The 27,972-nt window shown below is 36.6% G+C and overlaps 1 protein-coding gene across 6 annotated transcripts in view; it reads left to right on the forward strand.

Moving 5' to 3' along the window:
• The window catches only part of LOC101710436 (AGBL carboxypeptidase 4), a 1,386,524-nt gene that overhangs the window by 108,107 nt on the left and 1,250,445 nt on the right, over nucleotides 1-27,972 (forward strand). For all 6 annotated transcript variants that reach the window (XM_087214859.1, XM_021247946.2, XM_021247945.2 and 3 more), the window contains exon 2: nucleotides 2,928-3,050. In XM_087214859.1, coding sequence (XP_087070985.1) covers nucleotides 2,928-3,050 — 123 coding nt within the window. The remainder of the gene's footprint in view (nucleotides 1-2,927; nucleotides 3,051-27,972) is intronic.

A 27,972-nucleotide genomic window follows, 5' to 3' on the forward strand; every position in this document is an offset into this window, starting at 1 on the left:
TCTAATGGCTCTGAGACTATCTCATTTTCATTATACCAGGAAGGACAACTGATTAGATCAATCACAACACCTTAGCCCAAGTGATACAATCAGCAACCCCAAAGCATCAAATACATCTTAGAGAATGACAGCTTGTGGTAGTTATTAATCTGTCACCTTTAAAAATGAAGGGCCTCCCTCAGGGTATGTCTCTGGTTTCACAATAGACAACGTGGGCAGCAGTGTGCAGTTATAAGTCAATGAGTCTCAGTAAGCTAGTCACAGATCCGTGAGATTCAGGCAGATTTCTGGCTGCAAGTCCCAAGTTGAGCTCTCTGTCCTCCTGCAGGGTTGCACTCTGCAAGGTTCTATTTCAGGTTTCAGCTGCCTTTCCCCTGAAGAAAGTCCAGGTTCCAATGGGAGCTGATGATCCCTTCAACTTACCAAGCATGGTGGTCTGGTGTGCCTTTATTGCAGAGATTCCCTTCACTTTTCCAGTGGGCTTGTTTTCATCAGGAAGCCTGAGACAGGCCCTCTCTGTTTTTCACTTCTGGAGCTCAGGACAATGGGTTTTATATCCCCTGTGCCTCTGCAGTGTGTAACCAAGTAGCTGCACAGCCAAAAGGCCAGAGGTGGGGTGGGGGGGTGCAGGGTGGGGCCTGTTGTTGGAGGTGCTCTGAGGCCAAGCTGGCCCCTGGTGGGCATGCCCGGGGTGGGGGTGGGGGGTCCTCTTCACCCTGTCTTGGTCGCAAGCTGTTGGAGCAAGCCGGAGGAAGCAGTTCCCAGTCAGCCTGTAACCGCTCGGCCCCATCTGGCCCCACTCAGCCTCATTAATATTAATTTTAACAGTTCATTGTGTGACATTTCAGATGTCTTTGTTAATTTCAACTGCAGTTCATAGTTTTTCTTTCTAGAAAGATTTTTAAAAGTTTTATAATTTGTAACTTATGATTAAATATTGGATATCTAATGTAAAACAGTGGAAAACATACTATTTGTCATTGGAAATGGATACTCTTCTTTACGTAGTCTGTTTGGGGATGTGTGTCAACACAGTCATGAGTTCAGCCAGATTTGAGTTTTACTGCTTTTATGGTTACTTATACCTTGCCACTGGCTTCAGCTTCTTCTAGTGTTATTCTTGAGGGAAATGGGTTGTTTAGTTTTCCTCAATATTCTGCTGTACTCTAAATTCCTGGCCTTTCCTGAGTAACTGTGCTACATGGTTGTTCTTTCCATGCTTCTTCCCATATTCTAGAGATAGATTGTTATTGCTTATTATTCAGTGCTTGCTAGTTTTGTGTGTAGAGAGCAGTTTTTTTCTGTTCTACTGGTCTGGCCTCAGTCTTAGGAAGGGCATATATGCTCTGATTTTGGGGTAGCGTTTTTCAGTCTCCTCTTTCCTGTTGTATGAAACTATCTTGAATTTTTGGTGGGTCTTGTGTGAAACAGTTTTCTACTCCTCTTAGGAACTATCTAAAAATGTTAATACAAAGTACTGAGCCTATGACTATTTCATGTCTGTTTTCTAATTGTAGGAAATACTTTTATTGTTCTTCATGAAATGTCTCAGTCTGCACCAAGATGATACAGTTTGTTTTTCTTCCTTTATAGCATAAGGCATCCTTTCTCATAAGATTCAAGGACATTGGTGGAGTTTCATGTCTTTTCTATAACAGAAGCCACTACCTCTCTCCAGGCATGTATCACAAAATAAGGGCATTTTCTAGTCCAGTGCTCTGGCCAAGTCTTTCACCTGAATACCTGTAGAGACCTGTAGGGAAGAATCTGTAAGTGGGTGTGAATTCCTTAAGTGTTTATGGCTCCCAGTTGTTCTGTGATACAATTCCTAGTGCTCAGTGCATTTGCACTGAACTATGTTCCTCACCCCCTTTTATTTATATTTTTATTTTTTAAAATTTTGAGACATGGTCTCAGTAAGTCACTAAGTTTTCCAGGCTTTGTTTGAAATTGCAGTGCTCCTACCTCAACTTCCCAGAGTACTGGGATTATAGTCATCCATCCCAGCACGCAGCTCATATTTCTTATACTTGACCTATAATAATCAAAAATACCCTTAATTTTCTTACTTGCATTTTATCTAGTTTTTCTTCTTTCTGTTCTTTGTTATAGAAAAGTCAGTGTTTTCATCCTCTCTTTGTGGTGGAGACTTACTTTCCTTTGATGTCAGATTATTTGGTTGCTTTGTTATCTCGGTTCTTTGGTGGGTTTGAGAAAGTTAAGATTTTATACTTGGGATGTTTTTTGTTAAGTTAGAAGCAATGTTCTTTCTATTTTTCTTCACCTTAAGTGGAAGTAAAGCTGTTAAACCTTCTAAAAGTTTAAGTTTCTCTTAGGAAATAGAAATTCTACCCTAATTTAATAGATCTCAAATTATTTCTGAAGATGCATCATTTGGAAGTCATAATACTATTTATGGAACAGTTGCTTTATTCTAGTTAAAACAGTTGAATATATATTTGTGAAAAATTACAGACGAGATCAGGCATGTTCAGGGTGGTATTGCTGTAAACTGTGAAAAATTACATACTTACCAGTTATTACATAGTTGATGCAATTTAATGATCATCTTTTGGCTTTCAGTAATGATAGTAGATGTTTTAAAATTGAATTCTTTTAATACAACTCTGCAACTTAGGTTTCCTTTTCTCTTTTTATGAGTTAGAGAAGTTTGAAGGGTTTTAAGTTGATTACATTGGCTCACAGAGTTGTATGAATTAGAGGTAATAGCTTAGCCCATATCTTTCTGATTTCAAAATGTATCCTCTTTCCATTATGCCACAATGTGTAGTTAATTTATTTTTGCCTGGATATTTTTTCCATTCAATAAGTGAGAAAAAAAATAATTAACATCCTAAATCTTATTGGACTTCTTTTGCTAAATAAGCTCTGATTTCTGTTTAATATGAGTATTTTTTAAAAAACAGGCAACAATACGGGAAATGATGATGTCATTGGAGGAAATGTCAGCAAATATGTAGTGCTTCCCACTGGATACTATGGACAGCCCAGGAAAGGACATCTTATCTTTGATGCTTGCTTTGAAAGTGGTAAGTATATTAACGAACTTCACCTTTGAGTTTGTCTGGTAAGTCTTTTTTCAGAATCCACTTTTATTTGACAATTCAGTGGAATTCAGCCTACTTAATATTTTACCATAAAGGAACAAGTTGTTGGGAAAAAGTTCATTTTGAAGGAATTAATTTCAAAATATGTATTTTTATTGCTGTAAATGATTAAAAATATAGTTGATGATATTCTTTTGGGACAAAAGTGGAATGATTTCACTGTTTGTTAATTGTTATTTAATGAATACTGTGTACCTGACTGTATGGCATGCTTACAAAACTTACTCTATGGGAGAAAGGAAGTTTCCTTATTAAAAAAATTATAAAGAGATTTAATTGAATAAAAAACCACCAAAAGTAATATTTTTTCATAATTGATACATACTGTGGATATTCTGAAGGGGGAGATCAAGACTGGATTGTATGTTTCCATCCAGTTTGAGTTTATTCTTTCTAATCTTTTTATGTTCTGAGCCATGTACTCTGAATGGCCCATAGGAGATTCTCAGAATGTGTTGAGAATATTAATGACAAATGTAAGCATGATGTTATTTTGTAAGTAATCATTAATATCCTTTAATTCTGAGGAAAATCTATATGTGTGCATGTATGTGTGTATGTATGTATGTCCGTCTTAAGAAACATCCCAACATCATTTTTTATAAAAGTTCTCTGATGCCCAAAACATGGTTGTTTATACCAAATAATTGGAGAATTTTTTTTGCAGTGGGTTTTTTCTTCAATATTTTGGAATGCTGGGAATTGAATCCAGAATCACAGTCATGCTGAACAAGTGCTGTACCACTAAACTACATCCCCAGCTTTTGTTTATGCACTTTTTTTTTTTCTGGAACCAGGATCAAACTCAGGACCTTGCACTTGCCAGGCAGGCGTGGGACCACTGAGCTAAATCTCCAGCCCTGTTTATGCACTTTTTTGCTCTTTAATTATCCCATATTGTATTAGTTTGATATGGGTGATGTAACAAGGTACTGCAAACTGAGTAGATTAAACAACAGACATTCATTGTCTCACAGTTTTGGAGGCCAGAAGCCTGAGATCAAGGTATTAGCAGGGCTGGTTCCTTCTAAGTGTTGTGTGGAAGAAGCTGTCCCATGCTTCTCCCTTACCTTCTGATGGATTGTTAGCAATCTTTGGTATTCCTTGATTAGTAGAAGCATCCCCCTGATCTCTGGCTTCACATCACATGGTGTTCTCCCTGTGACTGTCTCCAAATTCCTCTTCTTGTAGATATGTTAGTTACACTGGGGTATGACCTACTCTAATTTTTGATTTTAATTTTGTTACATCTGTAAAACTGTTCTCCAAGTAATGTCATATTCTAAGGTTCTAGGGGTTAAGATTTTAACATATGAATTTTGAGGGGACACAATTCAACCCATTCCTCAGTATTATAATGTCCTTCCAGTCAGACCTGATATTGTACACATAATTAGGACAACTTCCTTCTCCTTCTTCCTCCTCACTCCTTCCCCGCCACCCCCTTCCCTCCTCTTCTTCCCTTGTAGTGATGTTGGGGTATACTTGGTGCCTAGAAAATATCTTTGATTCTTTTTTCCTCAATTAAAGACCTGAAACCTCTTTACAATAATAACTTTTTGAGAGTAGGTACTCTCTTGAATTACCTACAGATTGAGTTAATCTATATTCCTTTCCTAGGACATGTTTTCCTTAATCATACTTCTTTTTCATTCCTTATCCAAAAGCCCAGTGCAATAAATAACCCAACTCAACCACATAATCTCCAAGTGAATAATGTATATTTTACCTACATTGTGTGAACAATTGGTTATATCAAGTAGATCTGTGCTAATTTCATCCAGATTTACCATCAGAGACAAACTCAGAAGTGTTTAATCTTATTACTTAAGTCTTTATCTGTGGTATGATACTTAACTAAATGTTGTATATTTAGATGGAGATTTCAAGAAGCACAAGTGAGGCAGTAAATAGAATTATCCAAGAAAAGAAGAAAGCTAATAATGTGTTCATGAAAAGGTACAGCAATAGCTGTACATAGCTTAGCTCTTCCATTATCTCTGAAACTCACACAACAGCTTCTATATCTCCTTTACCTTAGAGATGTCCTGGCTTATCCCTTTGAATACCTAAAAATTCCATCCAGTGATAGACCCCTGAATCTTTATAAGATTTATATCCCAAAGTGGAATTCAAGCCAAAACTGATCAGATAAGGCAAAGAAGGTTACTATGTATTGGTTAAGGGAACAACAGTTCAACAGGAAATAATAATTGTAAGTATATATGCACCAAATATTGGGATATGCAAATTAATAAAACAAGTACTACTAGTCCTAGAAGATAAGATAAACATCAACCCAGTTATATTGGGGAACATCAATACCCTACTATCACGGTAAATCAGCTAGACAAAAATATTAACAAGAAATGGGAGAATTGAATAAAACGTTTAACAAATGGACTTAATAGATTTCTACAGGATGTTCTACCCAGTAACAACTGATATGTACAGTTATTAGCAGCAAATGTATCTTTCTCCAAAACAGACAACATACTAGTCCACAAAGTATGTTTAAATAAATGCAAAATTTGAGATTATCCTATACATATTATCCTATCATAGTGCAATGAAACTAGAAATCATTTAAGAGTGAACCCACAGAAATTATAGGAACACATGGAAATTAAACAATAAACTTAAATAATCAGTGGGCCATGGGAGAATTCAAGAAAGAAATTACTTCCTAGAATCAAAGGATTATGCCACTGCAACGTATCAGAACCTATGGGACCCAATGAAGGTAGTCCTAAGGAGGATGTTTACAGCTGTGAAGGTGCACTTCAGAAGAACACAGCAAGCCCAAATAAATAACCTAACCTAATGATGGTCCTCAAGTTGTAGAAAAACAAGAACAACCCAAAACCTAAAGCTAGTACAAAAAAAATTTATAAAGACCAGAACACAAATTAATGAACACACACACACACACACAGAATCAGTGAATCAAAAGATATGTTTTGAAAGAGTAAACAAGACAGACAAACTCTACCCCAAAAGAAAAGGAAAGACCTATTCTCCAGGCAATTAGAAATGAGAAAGGCAAAATCACAGCAAGTACTGTGGTCATCTAGATTAGTAACAAGTATTTTGCAAACCTGTGCACCATTAAACTGGAGAATCTGAAGAAATGGATAGATTCCTAGATATGTATGAATGACTGTAGGCGACCCGGGTCCCCAGCCCCACGCTCACCTGGCCAGCCTTGCTCCCCAATTTAGAGCTGCTACTTTGTTCCTCCCTGACCTGAGGGCGAATGAAGATGAATAATAAAGAGACACGGAATCAGCTCGACATGTGAGCAGCCAGGGGGGTCATACCTCTAGAAGGCAGAGAAGCCCCAAGTCTTTGGTTCACCTCACTTTTATCCACTCAAACACAGGCACAAGCAATCAAAGTAATACAAGATTCATCTGGTGTCCAATATCCATTAGTACATTCTGTGGTAAACAACCTAACCTCAGCTGTGTTAACAACGCAATACAATCAAAATGTGTTATGTATATGGAAGTCTCACAAGAAACCCAGTAATTTGTACAATTAATATATACTAATAATTATAATAGTGGTAAAAGTCTTTCATGGATGAGGGAATCATTTTTATAATGTTCTATTCTGTCATGATCTTCTTTGTCTTTTCAAAAGAATTAATTATGGAAGGTAAAACAATGGAAATGTAGTATATTTCCTTGCTTTATCATTAGCTCACTCCTATTGAATTGAATATCCTAAAGAAGGTAAAGATAGATTAACTTGACTCAATACTTTCATTTTAGTCTTCAATTTATTGCTATATTCATGATCTATGCACCAATCACAGAGCATTTGTATTTGAAGTGCCCCTTAAAAATGGGAGAACATGCTTGTTAAAAACAAGTATGGAAGAAACGCCTCATAGGTTAGATTTTATTGCCACATTTAGAAGCAAGTAATTGTACACATATGCACTGGTTAATTCCTTCTCAATATAGTTTTTATTGTGTGTGTTTTTTAAAATTACCTGTTACACTAAAGTTAGAGAGAGTTGTCTTTTTTCAGTTTTCATAATTATTCTTGAATAGTGCTCCAAGTAGGGAAATGCATATTTTACTTATCAATGTAGAAAAAGGTATTGAGATAGTTTAAAAATATTATGTAAATGTTTTCCTCATTTTAAAATATTAATACTTAAAGATATTTTATGTGAAATCACATAGTGGATTTCTTGGATTCAGAAGGATATAGTTCTGGTTTTGAGTTTTACTAATTACTGAGTGACCTTGTTAACGTTACTTAGTGTAGTCTTGAAGGTCTTCAGAAAAACAGAACAAACACGATGTAGGATACAAGACTTATTTTAAGGTATTGGTTTACAGATTTATCAAGGATGACAAATGGAAAGTCTGTGGTTGGGCCAGCAACCTACAGATCCAGGGAAGAGCTTATGCTGAGGCTTAAGCTTATGCTGAAGACTGTCACGCTAAAGACCCAGGGAAGAACCATTGTTGCAGCCCTGATCTGAAGGCCATCAGCTTTCTTTTCTCATGCTTAAATCTTCTGTTCTGTTTAGCCCTTTAACTGATTGAATGACATTCACCCACATTATGGAGGCCAATATGCTTTACTCAAAATCTAATGATTTAAATATTAATATAATCCAAGGCGCCTTCACAAGAGACACCCAGACTACTATTTGGCCACATATCTGGGTACTGTAGCCCAGTTGAATTGATGCATAAAGTTAACTATCATATCTTTTTAAACTTTAGTGTTCTTATTTTAAACTATGTGAAATAATGAACTGTCTTATTGAATGGTTGTGAAAATTACACAGGTTAATATACCAAATGCCTAACACATGGCAGTCATTCCATAAATACCAGTAATATTAACTTTCTTGAACCTTTTATTTCTCTTTCACGTTCTCTCTACTTCTGTCCTCTTCATGCTCTTCCCTGTTTGGAGGGAATAGAAAGAAGGCTTATGATTGTTTAGCATGTGATACAGAATATTCACTTATGGTTTAAAAGAATATATCACACATCAATTTGTTATTTAATAAAATAAAATGACAGTTCTCTATCAGCAAACAAGGTGATAGAATCATTTACAATCACTCATTCATCAAATCACTGTTTTGAAAACAATGTATTGAATACCTACTAGATTTTTCCTACATCTCACTAGGAAGCCAAAGAGGTTTAGTGACATCTCAAGGTAGTAGAGTAAACAAGAGAGGGTATATTTGAGTGAAAAATCTATGGGGTAGCATAGAATTAAAATGAACAGAAGCAAACACAAAGTAACAGTAGTCAGGTTCAGAAAAGAACTGATCAGTCTTTAGCACATCCTTATTATCTATTGAGATATAAGGATTTAACATTTTCTATGCTTGATCCCTACCAGTCTCTCCAGACTTTTTAGTTATCCCTCCATGTTTCAGTTTTGGGCTGTACCAATAGAACTTTAGTTCTCACATGTGTGATATAGTTTTATACTTCTTTGCTTTCACTTACATGATTTCTCTTGCATTAAAAGCCATTCCTACCTTTCTTCTTCTCACTTACTTTTATTCATCTTTCAAAATCCTCAGTTCTCTAACCAAGAAGACTTCTCTGAAGTTGGCTTAAGAGAATGTCTTCATTACTTCTGAAGGCTTGTGTTGTCTTAAGTGAGTGGCTTTTATTACTTCTAATATCTACATTATCAACTACTTTTGAATTTATTTTGATGCATCTTACTACTTTTGTGATTCAGGTGCTATACCTCATATATTTTATAATCCTTGAAAATCAAACACAACTATACTGCAAGAATCTTTCTCTTGGATAAAGGTTGATGGTATATCCAAGTATCATCCCAGAGACCTACATTTTTCTAGATATCTTCATATACCTGAGGCTTTATGTTTTATGATTGCTTTGACTTTTGTTTTTAGAATTTTTGTTTCCTCATCTTCCCTTGCTTTCTTTCTGCTTTGCATCATATCTGATATGGAATTTAACTTAATAACCACAAGGAAATATGTGTGCACTCATGCAGTTTTATCTATCTATCTGTCTGTCTGTCCATCTGTCTATCTATCATCTATCTGGTGCTATAGTTTATGTTGAGATGCACTCATGAGTGGGGCTTTTGGAAGTGATTGGATTACAAGGGCCTTATACCTGACTTACTATTGGGGGTGGAGTCTAGTAGGAAAAATAGAGTCTGGGGGGTGGATGTATGGCCTGGAAGAGTTCATCTCCCTCCCTGGGCTCCTCCTTTGATCTCTGTGCTGCCTGGTGCCATGACTTGAGCAGCTTTCTTCTGCCATGCCCCTGTGCCATGCCACTTCTGCCCTGGAGCCAGCCAACTGTAGTCTGAAACTTTTACAAACTGAGCCAAAATAAACCTCTCTTCCTTAAGTTGTGGGTGTTGTTATATTGTGTTTCAGCAAGAAGTGCAGTAACTGAGACATAGATATTTAGATATAGATATAGATGATATAGATATATTAGCTTTAATGAATATCCCTAACCCTTTTTATTTTATTTTTTGAGACAGAGTTTTCCTAGGTCATTTATTTTCCAGTCTGAGCTTGAGCTTGCAGTCTCCTTGCCTCAATCTCCCAGAGGCCTAGAAAGATTGTTTTAACTACAGAAGTGATTCAAAAATGGGCATTTGAAATGAACAGACATTTCTCAGACAAAGAAGTAGAAACAGTAAATAAACATATGAAAAAATGTTCAACATCACTGGTCATTTGAGAGATGGAAATGAAAACAATGCTGAGATTCCACCTCATTCCAGAAAGAATGGCTGCTATCAAGAAACCAACCAATAATGAATGCTGGTGGAGTTGTGGGGAAAAAGGAACCCTTCTCCAGTGTTGGTGGAAGTGTAGACTGGTGCGACCACTGTGGAAATCAGTATGGAGATACCTCAAAGAACCAGGACTAGAGGTCCCATTTGATCCAGCTATTCCTGTATCTTTCCCAAAGAATTAAAAGAATCATACCCTAGTGATATACGTGCACCCATATTTATAGCAGCATATTGTAATAGCCAAAACTTGGAAAAAGCCCAATTGCCCATCAATTGAAGAGTGGATAAAGATGTGTGTGTGTTTTTAATAAAATGGAGTACTACTCATCCAAAAAGAATGAAAAACTAGAGACATTTATAGTGAAATTGATGCACATTGAGGCCATACTTTTAAGTGAAATAAATAGGACACACATGTGTAAACACCAAATAGTGTGAGGAACTGAAAGTGTAAATAAGAATCAAAATGTATAATAGATAATGTGAAAAGGGAAGAAAAAGTCCAAAGGGGGAGGGGAAGTAAGAGGGATAGGGAAAGGAAGGGAAAGGAAAAAATATGAGAAAAGTAAAAAATGGAAACAAAGTCTTTGTAAATGGGGAGGGATGGAGAGGCTGAAGAGAGGGCAGGGGAATGGGAAAAAAATAAGAACAAAGATGTATCATGTAAAGGTACAAATTCCCAATGCTGAATGTCATCATATTGTATACCTAAAATGTACCAATAAACTTAATGAATAAAAAAAGAGTGAACATTAACTTGTAATTGGATATCAAACATCTTTTTTCTATAGTACCCTGTAGGTACTGTGTCCCATTTGTGGATCATTTCTTCTCTCCTGTCCTTACCCATTTCAAAATCTCCCTGCAATTCATAGAATAATTTATTTATCCTCAGCAGCTAGAGGTTATTCTTGTTTTTAAAACTTTTGAGGTCTACCCAGGCCCCAATTTCTTAGGTTTACATAATTTAATTTAATTTAAATTTTCTTGAAAACTGGTCAGTCATTGTTTGATCTAATTTTTCCCTATAACACCAGCAAGAATCAATCCACATATGTTAGTGTAAAGAGCAAAATAAAAAATAGGTAATAGAAAGTAGGTCGATAGATCTATTTTAAATGAGAAGGGGGTCAAAAGATGGAGGCAAGGAGAGGGAAGAGAGGGAAAGGGGATGAAAAGGGAATTAAGATGTGTAATGTACATATATCAGTTTCCCACAGAAATGTAAACGTTATGTAGTCGAAACGTGTACTAATAAAAAACTGTATAATCTAGAGTTATAGATTCGTTAGGCTTGTAGTCTTTCTTCCAAGTTTTTAAGACTGATATTTTTTTCTTAAATTATTTTATTGATACATTTTAGGTATACAACGCATTTACATTTCTCTTTGGGAACTTGGACCTTTACATGATGCATCTTGGTTCTTTTTTTTTTTTCCCCCATTCCTAGCCCTCCCTTCACCCCCTCCACCCTTCCCTATATACAAAGACTTTATTTCCATTTTTTCCATTTCTCAGCATTTTTCCTTTCCCTTCTTTCCTTTCCCCTGCCCGTCCCACTACCACTACCCTTTGGACCTTTTCTTCTTATTTTGCATTTTCGACTATTCACTCTAATCATTGATACATTTTAGGTATAAAATATAATGAGATTCATCATTGGAAATTTGCACCTTTACATAATTTCTCTTGGTTCTTATTTTTCACCCTTGCCCAGCCCTCCCTTCAACCCTCCATTCCTCCCTATTTACAAAGATTTTGTTCCTATTTTTCCATTTTCTCATATTAATTCTATTCCCTTCTTTCCTTTCCCCTGCCCCTCCCACTTCCTTTCCCTTTGCCCCTTTTCTTCCTATTTCACATTACTTATTATACGTTTTAGTCCTTATTTACACTTTAAGTTTCTCACACCAGAGAAACTATTCGGTATTTATACATGTGTGTCCAATTCGTTTCACTTAAGAGTATCACCTCAATGTGCATCCACTTAGCTATAAATGTCTCTAATTTCTCATTTTTTATGGCTGAGTAGTACTCCATTTTATTTTTAAAAAACACATTTTCTTTATCCAGTCTCCAGTTGATGGGCATTTCGACTGTTTTCACATTTTAGCTATCACAAACTGTGCTGCTATGAACATGGGTGCACATATATCACTGTGGTATGATTCTTTTAATTCTTTGGGGAAGATCCCCAGCAGTGGAATACCTGGGTCAAATGGAATTTCCAGTTCTAGTTCTTTGAGGTATCTCCATACTGATTTCCACAGTGGTTGCACCAGTCTACACTCCCACCAGCAGTGGAGCATGGTTCCTCTTTCCCCACAGCCCCACCAGCATTTGTTATTGGTTGATTTCATGATAGCAGCCATTATTTCTGGAGTGAACTGGAATCTCAGTGTTGTTTTCATTTGCATCTCTTGAATGACCAGTGATGTTGAGCATTTTTTCATGTATTTATTTGCTATTTCTACTTCTTTGTCTGAGAAATGTCTTTTCATTTCAGATGCCAATTTTTGGATTGGGTCATTAAATTTGGGAGGTCTGATCTTTTTAAGTTCTTTATAGATTCGAGATAGTAGACCTTTTTCTGAGGAAGAGCAGGTGAAGATTTTTTCCCACATTGTGGGTTGTCTCTTCACGCTGCTGGTGGTTTCTCTTGCTGTGCCGAAGCATTTTAATAAGAAGAGATCCCACTTGTTGATTCTGCTAGTTCACAGGCAACGGAGGTTTTGTTCATAAAATCTTTTCCTACACCGATGTCTTCAAGGGTTCTACCTAACCTCTGTTCCAACTGGTTCAGAGTTTCTATTTTAATATTTAGATCTTTAATCCATTTCGATTTTAGTTTAGTGCATGGTAAGAGATACAGGTCTAGTTTTAATCTTTGGCAAGTTGAAACCCAATTTTTCCGGCACCATTTATTAAAGAGGCTATCTTTCCTCCAGTGAGGGTGTTTGGCTCTTTATCGAAGATGAGATGGCTGAGTGTGTCTGGCATTGTTTCTGCATCTTCAAATCTGTTCCACTGGTCCTCAGGTCTGTTTCTTTGCCAGTACCATGCTGTTTTTATTACAGTAGCTTTGTAGTAGGATTGCAGGTTGGGGATTGTGATACCCCCTGCCACATCTCTGTTACCTAGAATTCCTTTTGCTATTCTGGGTCTCTTCTTGTTCCAAATGAATTTTAGGATTGCTTTCTCAAGGTCTATGAAGTATGCTGCTGGGATCTCAATTGGAATTGCATTAAATCTATATAGCAATTTTGGAAGTATGGCCATTTTCACTATATTAATCCTTCCTACCCAGGAGCAGGGGATGTCTGTCCATTTTCTGCTATCATCTTCAATCTCTCTTTTCAGAGTGCCATGGTTTTCAGAGAAGAGGTGTTTGATTTCTTTCATTGGGTTTATTCCTAGGTATTTCAGTGTTTTGGATGCTATTGTGAAATGAATTATTTGCCCTATTTCTCTCTCAGTGAGTCTGTCATTGGTGTAGAGGAAAGCTATTGATTTTTGTGTGTTGACCTTGTAACCAGCTACTTGACTGAATTTGGTTATTAAGTCTAGAAGACTTTTGGTGGAGTTCTTGGGGTCTTCTATATAGAATATCATGTCATCTGCAAATAATGACAATTTGACTTCTTCATTTCCCATCTTTATTCCTTTTATTTCTTTCTCTTGTCTAATTGCTGTGGCTAATGTTTCCAGAACTATATTGAACAAGAGTGGTGATAGTGGACATCCTTGTCTTGTTCCTGATTTTGGTGTGAAAGATTTCGGTTTTTGACCATTTAGTATGATATTGGCTGTTGGTTTTTCATAAATGGCTTCTATCAGTTTGAGATAGAGACCATCTATTCCAATTTTTTGTAGGTTTTTTTTTAATCATAAATGCATGTTGGATTTTGTCAAATGCTTTTTCTGTGTCTATGGAGATAATCATATGGTTTTTTTTTCCTTGGCTCTATTGATATAGTGTATTACATTGATTGATTTTCGTATATTGAACCATCCCTGCATCCCTGGGATGAATCCCACTTGATCAGGGTATATGATCTTCTTGATGATCTTCTGCATTCTGTTTGCCATTATCTTATTAAGGATTTTTGCATCTATGTTCATTAGTGAGATTGGCCTTTAGTTCTCTTTTTCAGTTGGGTCTTCCTCTGTTTTGGGGATCAAGGTGATGCTTGCTTCCAGGAATGAATTTGGGAGTATTGCTTCCCTTTCAATTTCATTGAAGAGTTTAAACAGTAGTGGCAGCATTTCCTCTCTAAATGTCTTGTAGAATTCAGCAGTGAAGCCATCAGGGCCCAGACTTTTCTTAGTTGATAAGTTTTTAATTACATTTTCAATTTCATTGGTTGATATTGGGTTGTTCAGAACTTTTAGGTCTTCTTCGTTCAACTTTAGTAATTCATATGTATTGAGGAATTTGTCCATTTCTTCTGTGTTGTCCATCTTATTGGCATATAGGTTCTGGAAGTAGGTATTGATGATCCTCTGGATTTCTGCTGGGTCTGTTGTAATTTCAGCCTTTTCATTCCTAATTGCATGGATTTGGGCCTTTTCTTTCCTTTTTCTGACAAGGTTGGCTAAAGGTTTGTCAATTTTGTTGATTCTTTCGAAGAACCAGCTCTTGGCTTCATTGATTTTTTTTGTATTGTTCTCTTAGTCTCCATTGCATTGATTTCTCCTCTGATCTTCATGATTTCCTCCCTTGTATGAGCTTTGGGGTTGTCCTGCTCTTCTTTTTCTAGAAGCTTGAGGTTCAGCATCAGGTTGTTTAATTGGGCTCATCCTGTTTTCCTAATATGCGTATTCACTGCTATGAATTTCCCTTGTAGAACTGTTTTCATTGTGTCCCATAGATTCTGATATGTTGTATTGTCATTGTCATTTAATTGAAGGAACTGTCTGATTTCTTCTTTAATTTCCTCTGTGACCCATTGGTTATTCAGAAGTGTGTTGTTCAATTTCCACGTGTTTATGAAATTTTTTGAGTTTCTTTTGCTATGGTTCTCTAGTTTCATCGCACTATGGTCTGATAATATACAGGGGATAACTTCAGTTCCTTTGCACTTACTTAAACATGTTCTGTGTGTGAGTATGTGGTCTATTTTGGAGAATGACCCATGTGCAGCTGAGAAGAATGTGTATTCTGATTTTGTGGGGTGAAAGACTCTGTAAACATCTGTTAAGTTCATTTGTTCAAGAGTTCGATTGAGTTCTAGTATTTCATTACTTTTTTTTAGTCTAGTTGATCTATCTATTTGTGACAGTGGGGTGTTGAGGTCCCCCACTACAACTATATTAGTGCATATATGACCTTTCATGTCTGTTAGTAGTTCTTTTGTATAATTGGGTGCACTAGTGTTTGGTGCATAGATATTTATGATTGTCATCTCTTCCTCTTGGATTCTTCCCTTTACAAGGATGTAGTGTCCTTCTTCGTCTCTCTTAATCAGTGTTGGCTTGAAATCTACTGGATCTGCCAAGAGGATAGCTATGCCTGCTTTTTTTCGGGTTCCCATCACATGGAGTATTGTTTTCCACCCTTTAACTTTCAGTCTATGAGTTTCCTTTTTTGTGTTTCTTGTATGCAGCATATTGTTAGATTTTGCTTCTTGTCCCATTCTGCCAGTCTATTTCTTTTGATTGGTGAATTGAGACCATTAACATTGATGGTTATAACTGAAACGTATTGACTTGTCATTGCCATCACTTTTTCTTTTTGTTGGGTTCTCCCCCTTTACATTTAATTTCTTGTCATGCCAGATGGGTTCATTCTGCTTTGCTTCCTGGGGTTGTGATCCTCAGTGTCTTTTCCTAGCATATTGGGTAAAATTTTTTTGGAGTGCTGGTTTGGTATTCATGACGTTCCTAAGGTGCTCTTTGTCATGAAAGTATCTTATTTGTCCATCCATTTTGAAAGATAGTTTTGCAGGTACATCAATCTGGGTTGGAGGCTGTTTTCTTTTAGGGCTTGGAATATGTCACTCCAAGCTCTTCTTGCCTTGATGGTTTGTGTTGAGAAGCCTGCTGTGATTCTGATGCACTTATCTTTGTATGTGATTTGTTTCTTTTTTCTGACTGCTTATAGAACTTTGTTCTTCTGTTGTGTTTCTGGAATCTTAACAATTATATACCTATGTGTAGATTTGTTTTGATCAAGGCTATTTGGAGTCCTATATGTCTCACTTATCTGTATGTCAAGCTCTTTTCCCCTGCTTGGGAAGTTTTCTGCCATTATTTCTGTGAAGAGATTTTTTATGTCATCTCCACCCTCTCCTGTTTCTTCATTGACTCCAATCAGTCTTATGTTATTCTTCTTTGCATCATCTAGCAGCTGCTGGATTGATTTCTCATGTTCCCTTATAATTTTGAAGCAATTTTTCTTTTCCTGGTCACTCATTGCAATCTTATCTTCTATATCTGAAATTCTGTCCTCACATTGGCTCATTCTGCTGTGTAGACTTTCAGTGGAGTTTTTCATGTCCTGGAAATCTGTTTGCATCTGTTTTATGGATTCCATTTGTTTCTTATGTTGGGATTCCATCATGTTCCTCAGCTCCTCTCTAGATTTATTAATCATGTTTTGCACTAGGGGCACAATTTCTCCTGTTATCTGAGAAATTATTTCTGATTTCATTGTTTCCAGATCCCCTTTTGTTGCCAGTTCAGTGGGTCCAGGTGGTTGAGTATCAGAGCGTTCCATCTCATTTCCCTTTGGGGTTGCTGTACGTGATCTGGACCTCTGGTTTTGAGACTTACCTATGTGTTTTCTCATTTTGACTGGGGCGGGGGGCTGTTAGCGCCTGCATGGTTTACCTTCTCTGAGCTGGGAGAGGTGGGACAGGGGTGGGAGCAGCGGTAGGGATGGTGACCCAAAAGCCCTTTCCTGTGAGCTGGGAGCAGCAGGAGGAATGGTGGCTGGGAAGCCTCTTCCTCTGGACCCGGAGCAGTGGGATGGATGCTCAGAAGCCCTTCCCTCTGGGCCAGGAGCAGTGGGAGGGATGTTGCCCTGGAAGCCCCTTCCTCTGGGCCAGGAGCAGCGGGACAGAAGGTGGCCCAAAAGCCCTTTCCTCTGGGCTGGGAGCAGTGAGACGGTTGGTGGCCGGGAAGCCCCTTCCTCTGGACCAGGAGCAGTGGGACGAAGGCTCAGAAGCCCTTACCTGTGGGCCGGGAATAGCGGGACTCAGTACCTTGGTCTGGTGGTCTGGTGTCCTCTACGTCTTTGTAGTGTGGAACCAGGTGGCTGCCTGTCTGCAGCGGGGTGATTAGGTGTCTTCCGTGCGACTGGGGACCCTGGTAGGGCGTGGGCAGACCTGCCTGTCTGCAGCGGGCTGATTCGTCATGTTCTGTGCGACTCAGGACCTGGGTAGGGCGTTTAAGACTGATATTTTTTATTTATAACATCAAGAAGTATCTTTTCAGCCTGCTATATCCAGTTCATACTGCCTTATCACTAAGCTGTTGCCGCATGTTTGAGGATTTTTTTTAAAGAGAAAACTTATGTATAAATTTAGAGTACGGGGCATATCAATTAATGAGGATTAATGAAGCCTGTCTGGCCTACTTAATGATATTATGATGCACAAATAATAGAAGATAGGAAAAATGTTCTGTAAGTTGTTAATGTACTAGTAAATCTAAGAACTTTTCATGTTGTGAATCAGTCCTAAAATAGAAGTTTCTTAATATGTTTTCAAGTCAAGAAACCCTAGTAATTTTAAACCAACAAACAACTTTGTGCAAAGACCACAGATAATTTCTACTTATGTTGCACTGGACAAAGTATGTCATATGGTTATGTCCATTTTTCTGGGGGGAAAATATGAAATTCTCTGAGGTTCCTTGAAAGTAAATAGAATAAAGATAATCAGAGAAGTATTGAGCATTTATTACATTCCAGTTACTTTGCAAGAAAGTTATATCATATCTAATTCTCATATGCAGCCAAAGAAATAGGTGCTATTTTCCCTATATTCCAAGTGAGGAAGGTAAGGGTCAAGTCTTGAATAACTGTTAATAAATGACAGCAGCCAGAATTTGACCATAGTCTTTCTGACTGAAAGGTCTGGGCTCTTTCTATCATAGCATATCATGTATTTCCTTTACTTTGCAGTTTTAGTAGCCACAGATGAGTTGGACTGGAAGATTTAAGTTTAGGATAATATTATTGATTGTTCAAAAATAACAAATTTACTAAGTAATAAGAATGATGAGCTCATATATCTCTGTGCCCTTCCCCCCATTCTGCATAATGAAGGAGTTTGGAGCTGATATTTTTGGGATTAGTAGGTGATCTCTAAGGTACTCTGGTGGTTAAGTTTATGTTTCAACATGAGTGGGTCATGGTATTTAGTTAAAATTATTCTGGGTGTGTGAGGATGTTTTTAGATAAGATTAATATTTGAATCAGTAAGCTCCATATAACAGATGTGCCCTCCCTAATGTGAATGGGCTTCATTCAGTCGAGGGCCTAGACACTGGAACTACACCATAGGCTCTCCTGAATTTCTTGCTTATCAACTGCAGATCTTGGTATATGTCAGTATCTATAATTGTACATGCCAGTTCCTTATAATACATTGTATACCTCACACAGAAACACACCGACACGCACACCTTCACCTTCATCTTATTGGTTCTTCTTCTCTGTTGAACCCCGATTCATATAGATACACACAATTCTGAGATGATGTGGTCATGAAATTCAACAGCAACAATGAAGAGCTTCTGTTTAAAGGAGAGGCTCACACATTTTCTCGTTTCAGGCAGCATTTTATTGAGGATCTTTAGTGATGTTTTTTAATGGCATTCATACATTGTCTTATCACTTTGATATAAGTAGTTGCTACCACTAGGAAGTTAACTGACCAAATGCTTAATTTTTTTCTGAAAATGCTGGCTGCTGGTGTGGATCAGTATAATTGCATCTCTGGCAACAAGTGGCTTACCTTATCTAAAACAAGTCACAAAAAATTAAGAACAAAAATATTACTTTCCAAATTTTATATTTTCTCCTAGCAACTGCTCTGCAACTCCAGGAATAGATTAATGAATGGAGTATGCACAAAATCATATCAGTTTGCATATATGACATTACTCAGATGTCTCAACTCCGGAAGAAGCATGTGAATGATTTATGGAATTGATATTAATCTCCTTCCAGTAAATGCATTACTTCAGTTACATGGGAAATTGATGGTACTACTGTAATGCCAAATTAATTTCTTTCTTGCTGGATCAGCATTGTAAATGGAATTAGATTTTAACCTTTCATACATCTAAACAGGCTAAAATATGGGAAGCAATTTTAGAAGTAAAATTTGGATGTCCACTGCTGATGGGAAGAATATATATTTTTTCTTTGTCTGTTTTCTTCTTTCTGAGATTTGTGGATCTAAGAATATTGGACCATATTTAGGAAGAGAATATTTATAATTGAATCTGAATATTTAACACAGGACTATAAATAACAGTGCTGTAAATGAGAATTATGTATTAAAGACCTCCAATATTCTAGAGAACAATGATTATTTTTCAAGGAAGGATTCTTAGTCACTAATAAACAGTATTTGTAATCCAAGTGTACTGTATAAAGGTAACTAGAAAAATATCAGGCAACCTCTTTCTTCTACAGGTGGCCTTCGTGGTCTAGAGTTTTTTTCTAAGTACTTTCTATTCCATTCCCTGCCCTTCAACCCATCTTTCTTTCCAAGACTTTTAGTTTCTATTTCAAGCTCATTGTGGTATTCATTTGCCAAAGGGTTGACTTTGACTTGCTCAAATAATCTAACAAACTCAGTCTTGTATTTCAGTTCTAAATTATGAAGAGGAAAATAAGGCTGGCTCAGCTTGGATCTAGTCAACTATGTTCAGGGACAGTGGTTATTGGGTATATGGGCTACCTTTCCTGGGATTTGAGTAGGACAAATTCTCTGTGATAAGATTGTGTGTGTATGTGTGGGTGGGTGGTTGGGTGGTGGTGGTGGTGGTGGTGAACATTTCTAATATATGTAGTTGCAGGATTTGCAGGTCTGCAATGGTTTTTCCTGCTTGATAAGTCTATGATTTTGTTTAGTTGCAACAACTTCATACTTTACTGTTCTCTTCTTGGCTTCTAGCAGTTAGAGGTCCTACCATTTGGCCTATGTTTTCATCCCAGTATGCTTCATCCCTGAGCCATTCTTGATCAAAGGATAATGTGTGAGAGGATTAGAGCTGCTGCCAGCCAGCCTTTTTATTTGATGTGAAAGAGACCAATCCTTGTAACTAGTCTGAAAGTTGTAGAATTTTCCGCATAATTTTTATGGATATAGTTTGCAGAACTGGGACTTTTCTTGATCCCCCTTTTCTGGGTCAGAGTTTTACTAGACACCAGTTTAGAATCTTAGAATTACTGTCTCTCTAAGCCTGGTGCATTGCCTGAACCCTTGCCATCTAGATAGGAATCTTGGCCAGTAGGCCTAATTTTCATCATGTCTGTGCCAAAATCTTACTTCTCATTTTCATAACCATTGACTAAGATCCAGATGTGAAAAGACATATTTTCCTAGGCCAGTAAGTAGAAAATGTGTTTTGTGTACACTTACTGGATATGCCTACTGCCTATACCCTTTGAATCCTTGCCAGCCAAAACCATGTCTGAGCCTCCTTTGCTTTTTGGGCATTATGTGGTCAGACTTCCTGACTGTTCTTGCTGGGGTTACTCTCTTCTGATCCAGCTTTGGATCCTGAAAGCATACCCTACTTACGACAGTACGATCCTGGTGGATCTTGACTGGTAGTAATAGAAATTAGGTGAGTATTTTTCCTTACCTAAGCAATACATACTTTTAAATATTTTCACCCTATTTGTTTCCTTAAAGAATTTTGATGTCCTGGGATTTCTGGCATTTATTCCCTATTCCACATTTCTTGTTGACACTTCACTTAGATATTTATTCTATGATTTTATTTCTTTTGGTCTTATATTTGTACAACTTTTTGCTGGGTCTTAAGGGCCTGTGTGAAATGGGAAGGGAAAAGATAAATCTGACACAGTCTCTGACTTCTGAGAAGCTGAAAACCTAGTAAAGGATTCAACACATTCATCAGTGATAGCAGAGAATGAATCAAGCAGGGGAGAGAAGGGTTAAATTTTTACTCATTGATTTATTACTTAAATATTTATTTAGAGTCCACTGTGTCAGGTTCTATGCTAGATAGAAACTCAGAGATGACTAAGATAGGATCCTTGCTGTGAAGGTGCTCACAGTCTGATGATGGATGCAAGTAAGTGCACTAAAGAACAACAGCGATAATGTTGCAGTCACTGTCATCTCTCATCTGTCTGTTTCTTAAAAACATTATGTATGTTCTCATCCAAGGACCTTTGTACTTCTTCCTGGAATGCTCTGTCCCAAAGGTACTTACACTTTACATTTTTCTTTTCATTCAAATCTTGGTTCAAATTTCATTTTATTAGGGAAATCTTTCCTGGGTTTATAACTTAATATAGTATTCTCTTTCTGTCTCCCTTATTTGCCTTCTCCCGCTTTTTATTCTTAGCACTTATCATCACCAGACTTGTTAAATATTTACTTTTATTTGATTATTATCTGTTTATATTCTTGAGAAAATGTAAATGTCACGAGAACAATTTTGTGCATGTTCTCTGGGTACTTTATATTCCTAACACCTAGTACAGTGTCTCATATTTAATGAATAGTCAAAAATCACTTGATTAATAATCCAGCATAGTGGTATATGCCTGAAACTCTAGCACTTTGGGAAGTTGAGGTGGTATTGCAAATTTGAGCCCAGCCTTGGCAACTTAGTGAATTAGCAAGACCATGTCTCAAAATAAAAACTAAAAATGGGGGAACTGGGGATACTGCTCAATGTGAAGGCCTTGGGTTGAACCCCCATTACTGTTAAAAAGGTTATTTGATTAAAGAGGTGAATGGATACATTAAGCAATGAATAGAGTCTATATACCGTATGATAGAGTCACCAAAGAGGGAGTGGCTATGATTTTGAGAAATCACAGGGTTTATAAAGCTAGTTTTCCTGTATTTTTTCAGTTTAGACAGAGGGATTTCATTTTAATTTTCCAGAGTCAATATTTGAAAAGACAAGGTTAAATCCTTGATTGTTTATACATTTTCTCTGATTTTTACCGTTTCTTCTTATAATTTTTTTGGTATTATATATGAAGAGTTTTGGTATCACATATGAAGAGTTTTAGTATCACAAATGAAGAGTTTAAAGCTGATATTAAATTTTCATTCTTTATATGACTTTTTATTTACAGTGGTAAGAACACTTAATATGAGATTTATTCTTTTAAACAATTTTAAGTATATAATACAGTCTTATTAACTATAGACAAAAATATCATTCAGTTTTGACAATAAACTATTATTTGATTAGAGGTGTTGAGTGTTTGGAACTATGTCATAAAGCTCCTTTTCTGCTTTGGTTTACAAACTTGTAAGTTCATAGTTCTGGTGGAATATTTCTACCAAATCTTTTGAAAGACTGCATTTCCAGTACTGTGTTGTCCAAAATAGCATTTTTGGTCTCTTTAAAGTGTCATTGGCTACTACTAGGAAAGAATTTTTGGCATTCTTTCTGAGTATTTGAAAACCTATTGCAATAAAAATGTAATGTTCAATGTTATTATTCCATTGCTAGCACACAACTCTTCATATTTACACTGATTGATTCTCTTCAATTGGCTAATCGCCTACTAGGTTGGGATTTTTCCCTGTTAATTTTCATTTAGTGTTTTTATTTCTAAAGGCAAACAGAGAACAAACCATACATTATCACTGCATGTTTTTTTTTTTTTCAGAAACTAGTAAGAACTTCACAATCTGTGACAATGAAATAATGGGGAAGTAAATTACCATAATATACAAGGGATTTTCATATGCTAGCAATTTTCTATAGACTGCTAACTTGAGTCATACTCATGTACAAATTATCTACATACTATGATATCAGAAATATAAATTAGCTCCTACTCTGTTAGGAATAGAACATTTTTTTTCCGGAAACATTTCAAATGCTTTTTCCTAGTATTTATAAATATTTAGGAACACTAAACTGTTTTATGAAATGTGAGTGACATTCTTAAACTAATAATTCATTGCTTAAATTCTGAGTCCTCTGAAAGTAGAACAGAAATATGTAAAGAGTGACACACATATACATATACTAGTTTATATTATTTAAGTAATAATAAGACAGATCTGGGAGGACACAATGGCATTGTATTTATTACCTGACCTTATCTGATTTCAACTAAATTCTGCTTGCAAAACTCTGAAGTTGGTTCTCAGAGAGGCACCACAAATACACTGGGCCCCAAACTTGGTAATCTCCTTAACCTTGATGCTCTTCTCTTCCCTGAGTCTCTGGGCACCCCTATCTGTCATTCAAACAAGAAATCTAAATTATAATCTCCTCAAGGATAGAACCGTACTTATTTGTCTTTATGTCCTTATAGCCTAGCACACTAGTGCACTGAGTGATGGCTAGTATACAAACAAATTAGAAGCAAACGTCTAAAAACTTCTCCTGACATGTTCTTACTCTTTCATTCTCTTACTGAAGGAGCTGTTTATGTTTTTATCTGAAACTAATCTATCCACTTGCATGTTATACCCAGTCTTAGTCCATTTGGGCTTCTAGAACAAAATACCAAGCCAGTGTGCTGGCACAAACTTGTAACCCCAACACTTTGGAAGGCTGAGACAGGAAGATTCCAAGTTGAGCCCAGACTTGGAAACTTAGTGACTTGGTGAGACCTTATCTCAAAATAAAAATAAAAAAGGGGCTTGGAATGTAACTCAGTGCAAAGAGCCTGGGTTCAAGCTCCAGTAGTGAAAAATATCCCCCCCAAAGAAACATCCAACCAAAAAACTCCAAAATACCATATATGGGGTAACTTTTAAACAACAGAACTTAGCATATTCTGGAGATTGGGGACTCCTAAATCAAGGCACTGGCAGATTTGTTGTCTGGTGAAGGCCTGTTTTCTGGTTTATACACAGGGCCTGTGTTCCCACATGGTAGAAGGAGAAAGGCAGCTCTCTGAAGCATCTTTCATAAGGGCACTTAACCCATTCATGAGGTCTCTGCCCTCCTGATATAAGCTCTCCAAAGTCCTGACCAACTAATAGCTTCACATTGGTAATTAAGATTCAAACATTTGAAATTTGGAGAGACAAATATTCAGTCCACAGAATTCCTCCCCTGGTTCCCTAAAATTTATGTCTGTTTCATATGTAAACTTATTCATTCCATCCCAATAACCTCACAAGTTTTAACTAGTTCTAGCAGTAACTCAAAAGTTGAAAGTTTACAGTTTCATGTAAATCAAATATGAGGATTACTTAAGGTATGGTTCATTCTGAGGCAAATTATTCTCCAGCTGTGAATCTATAAAATGAAATACAGTAGTACCTCAGTTTAATAATTTAATTTATTTTACCCTTTTGGGGAAGATGGCTGCATTTGTATTTGTGGGGGGTGGAGGAATGATGGTCATGTTCTTGTCACCCAATGCGGAGTTTGCGAATGGAAACAAAATTTTGCTGAATGCTTTTGTTTCTGAGCTGAATTGTTTGCAAACAGAAGCATTCATGAACCGAGACATTATTGAATGTACCATCCAAAATACAATGATGTGACAGGAGTAGGTAGACATTCCCATTCCAAAGGGAAGTGATAAAAAAGAAGAAAGAAGTAGCATATTCCAAGTAAGTCCAAAACGTTAAAGATAATTTCTGACTTGAGTCTGTCCTCTAGGCTCACCGTAGCTGAGGTTCCACCTCTGTAGCTTTGCCAGGCTGAAGTTGGATCCATCCCCCAGAGCTGTGGAAGGACCTGTCCCAAGGAGCTTGAAGCTACCCTGGGTTGGATTTACCTCCCTGTGGTTCCCTGAGGCTTGAACTGAATGCTGTTAACTCTACTGCTCTGAAGTCTCAGGGGTGGCTCTACACCTATGATTCTACCAGGCAGAGCCCTAATAGGAACTCTATACCATGGCCCTGCCCTAAGATGACACTGTCTAGGTCCCACATCCAATATTTCAGGAGGCACCATCTTTTGAAATCAGGGTAGAGGTAGCCATATCCCTATAGTGTCAGAACTGGTAGAGATGGCCCCTTACAGATAGTGGCAGAGTTTAATCTCTTTGTCCTCTAGAGGGGTGGCCTCTACTGCCTGTGACATACCTGAGCATGCTGGAGACAAACATGAGGTGCCCAAAAGTGCTTTGCTGGAATGTAGGGAGCAGAGCCTAGTGGTACTGGGCAGGGTCCTCTGGGCACCGGTAGTTCCTCCCTTAAAATCATTCTGTCTCCCAGGCCCTGGTTCTCTGGGCTTGTGAAAGGAGAGGCACGGCCAATAATTTCTAAACTGCCTCTGGGGTCTTTCTTCCCTTGTTTTGATGAGTAACACCTCATCAGTCCACATTGATTTCCTTATCAGATGTTCACTCGGCCACTGCCAGCTCCAGTTCAGAGCTTGGGATGTCTAAGATCAAGGAGCCAACAGATTGGGTATCTGGTGAAGGCCCAGATTCTAGTTCATTGATGGAGCCTTCTTGCTGTGTCCTCAAAAAAAAAAAAAAATAAATAAATAAAAAGAGCAGCTCTCTAGCTCTCTGAGGACTTTTATAAAAGCACCAATATCATTCATGAGGGCTCTATCCTTATAACCTAATCACTTCCCAAAGTGTTTTACCCCCCAATAGCATCACATTTGTTATTAAGTTTCATATGAATTGGGGGGGAATAAAAAATTTAATAAAAAGTCACCATTTTTTTTTTTTTTTTTGCCTACTCAAGAATACACTAGTTTTTCCCTGTATCTTCATTATGGTTATTTTCTCTATCATGTAATTGATATTATTCTCCTATTTTTAAACACCTTTCTCTTTGCTCCACAACCCCACCAGCTTCTTTTTCCTTTTTCTGCTCCCCTTTATAGAAGATATTATTGAAAGATATATCTGGGTCTTTTTCCCTTTTCCCTGCAACTTATTCAATCAGGCTTTCACAAACCACACTCCTCCTCCAAAATTGCTCATCCCAGGGTTATTCATGACTTCTACTCACTAAACCATAGTTTAAATCTTTATTATGTATGTGTGTGCGTGTGCTTGTGTTTTTGCATGTGTGCATGAGAGAGAGAGAGAGAGTGTGTGTGTGTGTGTGTGTGTGTGTATTGAACCTAGGGCCTTCATACTGGGCTACATCCTCAGCCCTTAAAAAAAATACTTTTTTGAGACAAAGTTTCACAAATTCAGTTAATTGCCCAGACTGTGCTCAAACTTGGGGTTCTCTTGCCTCAGTCTCCTAGCAGTTTTTATCTTACACAGTACCCTTATTTGACCCATTTGACTCTTCTTATTCCTTCCTCTTCCGTAAACCTCTTTTCTTTTCTTTACATACCAGCTCTAGAATTTTCCTTCTCCCCAAGTGACTACTTCTTTATATTTATTAGTTCTGCTTCATTTCTTTACTTTCTAAAACCTGAAATGTTTCAGGACTCAACTCATTGCACTTTTTCTCCTATCTACATCTCTTTGGTTATCTGATTATAATCTAAACCTTTATGTCCTTTAGACTCATATGTCAGTGATGAGCCCACCCAGTAACCCACAGAATAGGAAGGAATTATATAAATATTATTACATGCCTTGAAATTTTGTTATGGCATATTATTCAGGTATGGATACACTAATATAAGTGTTGACTTCATCATCCTGAAAACAGTTTTAAGTGTGTGAAAATCCTTGTTTTCAAATTGTTGGTAGATTCCAATTTTAACAACAGATATAAGTGCTTATCAATTTATGAAAATGCAAGTTATTTATTCTTTTTGTTCTAAAATGATTTATTTTCCTTAATGCATAATATTAAGAAATCAAAATATCAATTTGTCTCCATGCAAATAGACAAAAGAATTACACTAGTTAGTCTAACACTACTATTCATGAATAATGTGTAAGCCAATTATATGAGTCATTAGTAATTTTGAGTCTTTGGTATATAGTAAAACTATCAGTATTTTCAAATTTAATAAATTTAATGAATTGAACACTTTTTCTGTCATAAAGCTGAGCCATTAAAATATAATTTACTGGCTTATAGGTGAAACTATAATTCATAATAAACATTAAATATACTTAAGTAAAACATTTAAATTTGCTCATTGCCTTTCTTTGTTAATTTCATGCATTGCATAATGTATTTAGAGAAAGGATGATACCACACACTGACAGCTTTTAATGAGTGAACAAAGGATCTTTTAAAAATCATACTTTAATATAAAAATATATAGTTTAGATATGAAGGAATCTGTTCTGAAAAGTTTGAAGCAAACTGCCAAATTTTAAGTATTAATTGTACTTACCAACCCAGTATTTTTAGAGAGGAGCTGCAGACTTAGTTTAAGAACATCCAAAGGTGCAGTTTTCTTGCATGAATATAAACTGCACATACTAGAATAAGTACTCAAAATTTTGCTTTAATTTCTTTTTAATAGCAATATCTTTCTTTCCTAAAAGAGATAATAAAACAAATAAAATGTTGGAAATATTAATTATCAAATATTTTGGTAAATATGACATTAGAAAAGCTGAGTTAATTAAGTGTGTAATTATTGAAATCTAGTCAGTAATAATATGATAGCATTGATTTATACTTGTTAAATATTATATTGCTATTTAAAAAGTTTATTAGATTCATTATCTCAATTTGTGATGTTAGTGACCCTCTGAAAGAAATATTAGATTGTTATCATCATTATCACTCCGGTTTTAGACATGAAGAATCAATAGTTCAGAGGAGTAACCTTTCCAGGGTCATACAGCTGGCTGGTAGTGGAACTGAAACTAAGATTCCAAATCCTTATAAATCTCTCTTTTAATGCAAATAAAAATGCATTTTTAAGTGTCATAGAAATTAAAATAACAAAAATAGCTTTAAAGAAGAATGAATATTGTTACTGAGACTTTGGCAATGTGTGTTTCAAATTATAAGAATAGATA

This window comes from Heterocephalus glaber, unplaced genomic scaffold (genome assembly GCF_053883595.1).
Source record: "Heterocephalus glaber isolate CG9 unplaced genomic scaffold, H.glaber_assembly_v1.0 deba00001451, whole genome shotgun sequence".
Classification (NCBI taxonomy): Eukaryota; Metazoa; Chordata; class Mammalia; order Rodentia; family Bathyergidae; genus Heterocephalus; species Heterocephalus glaber.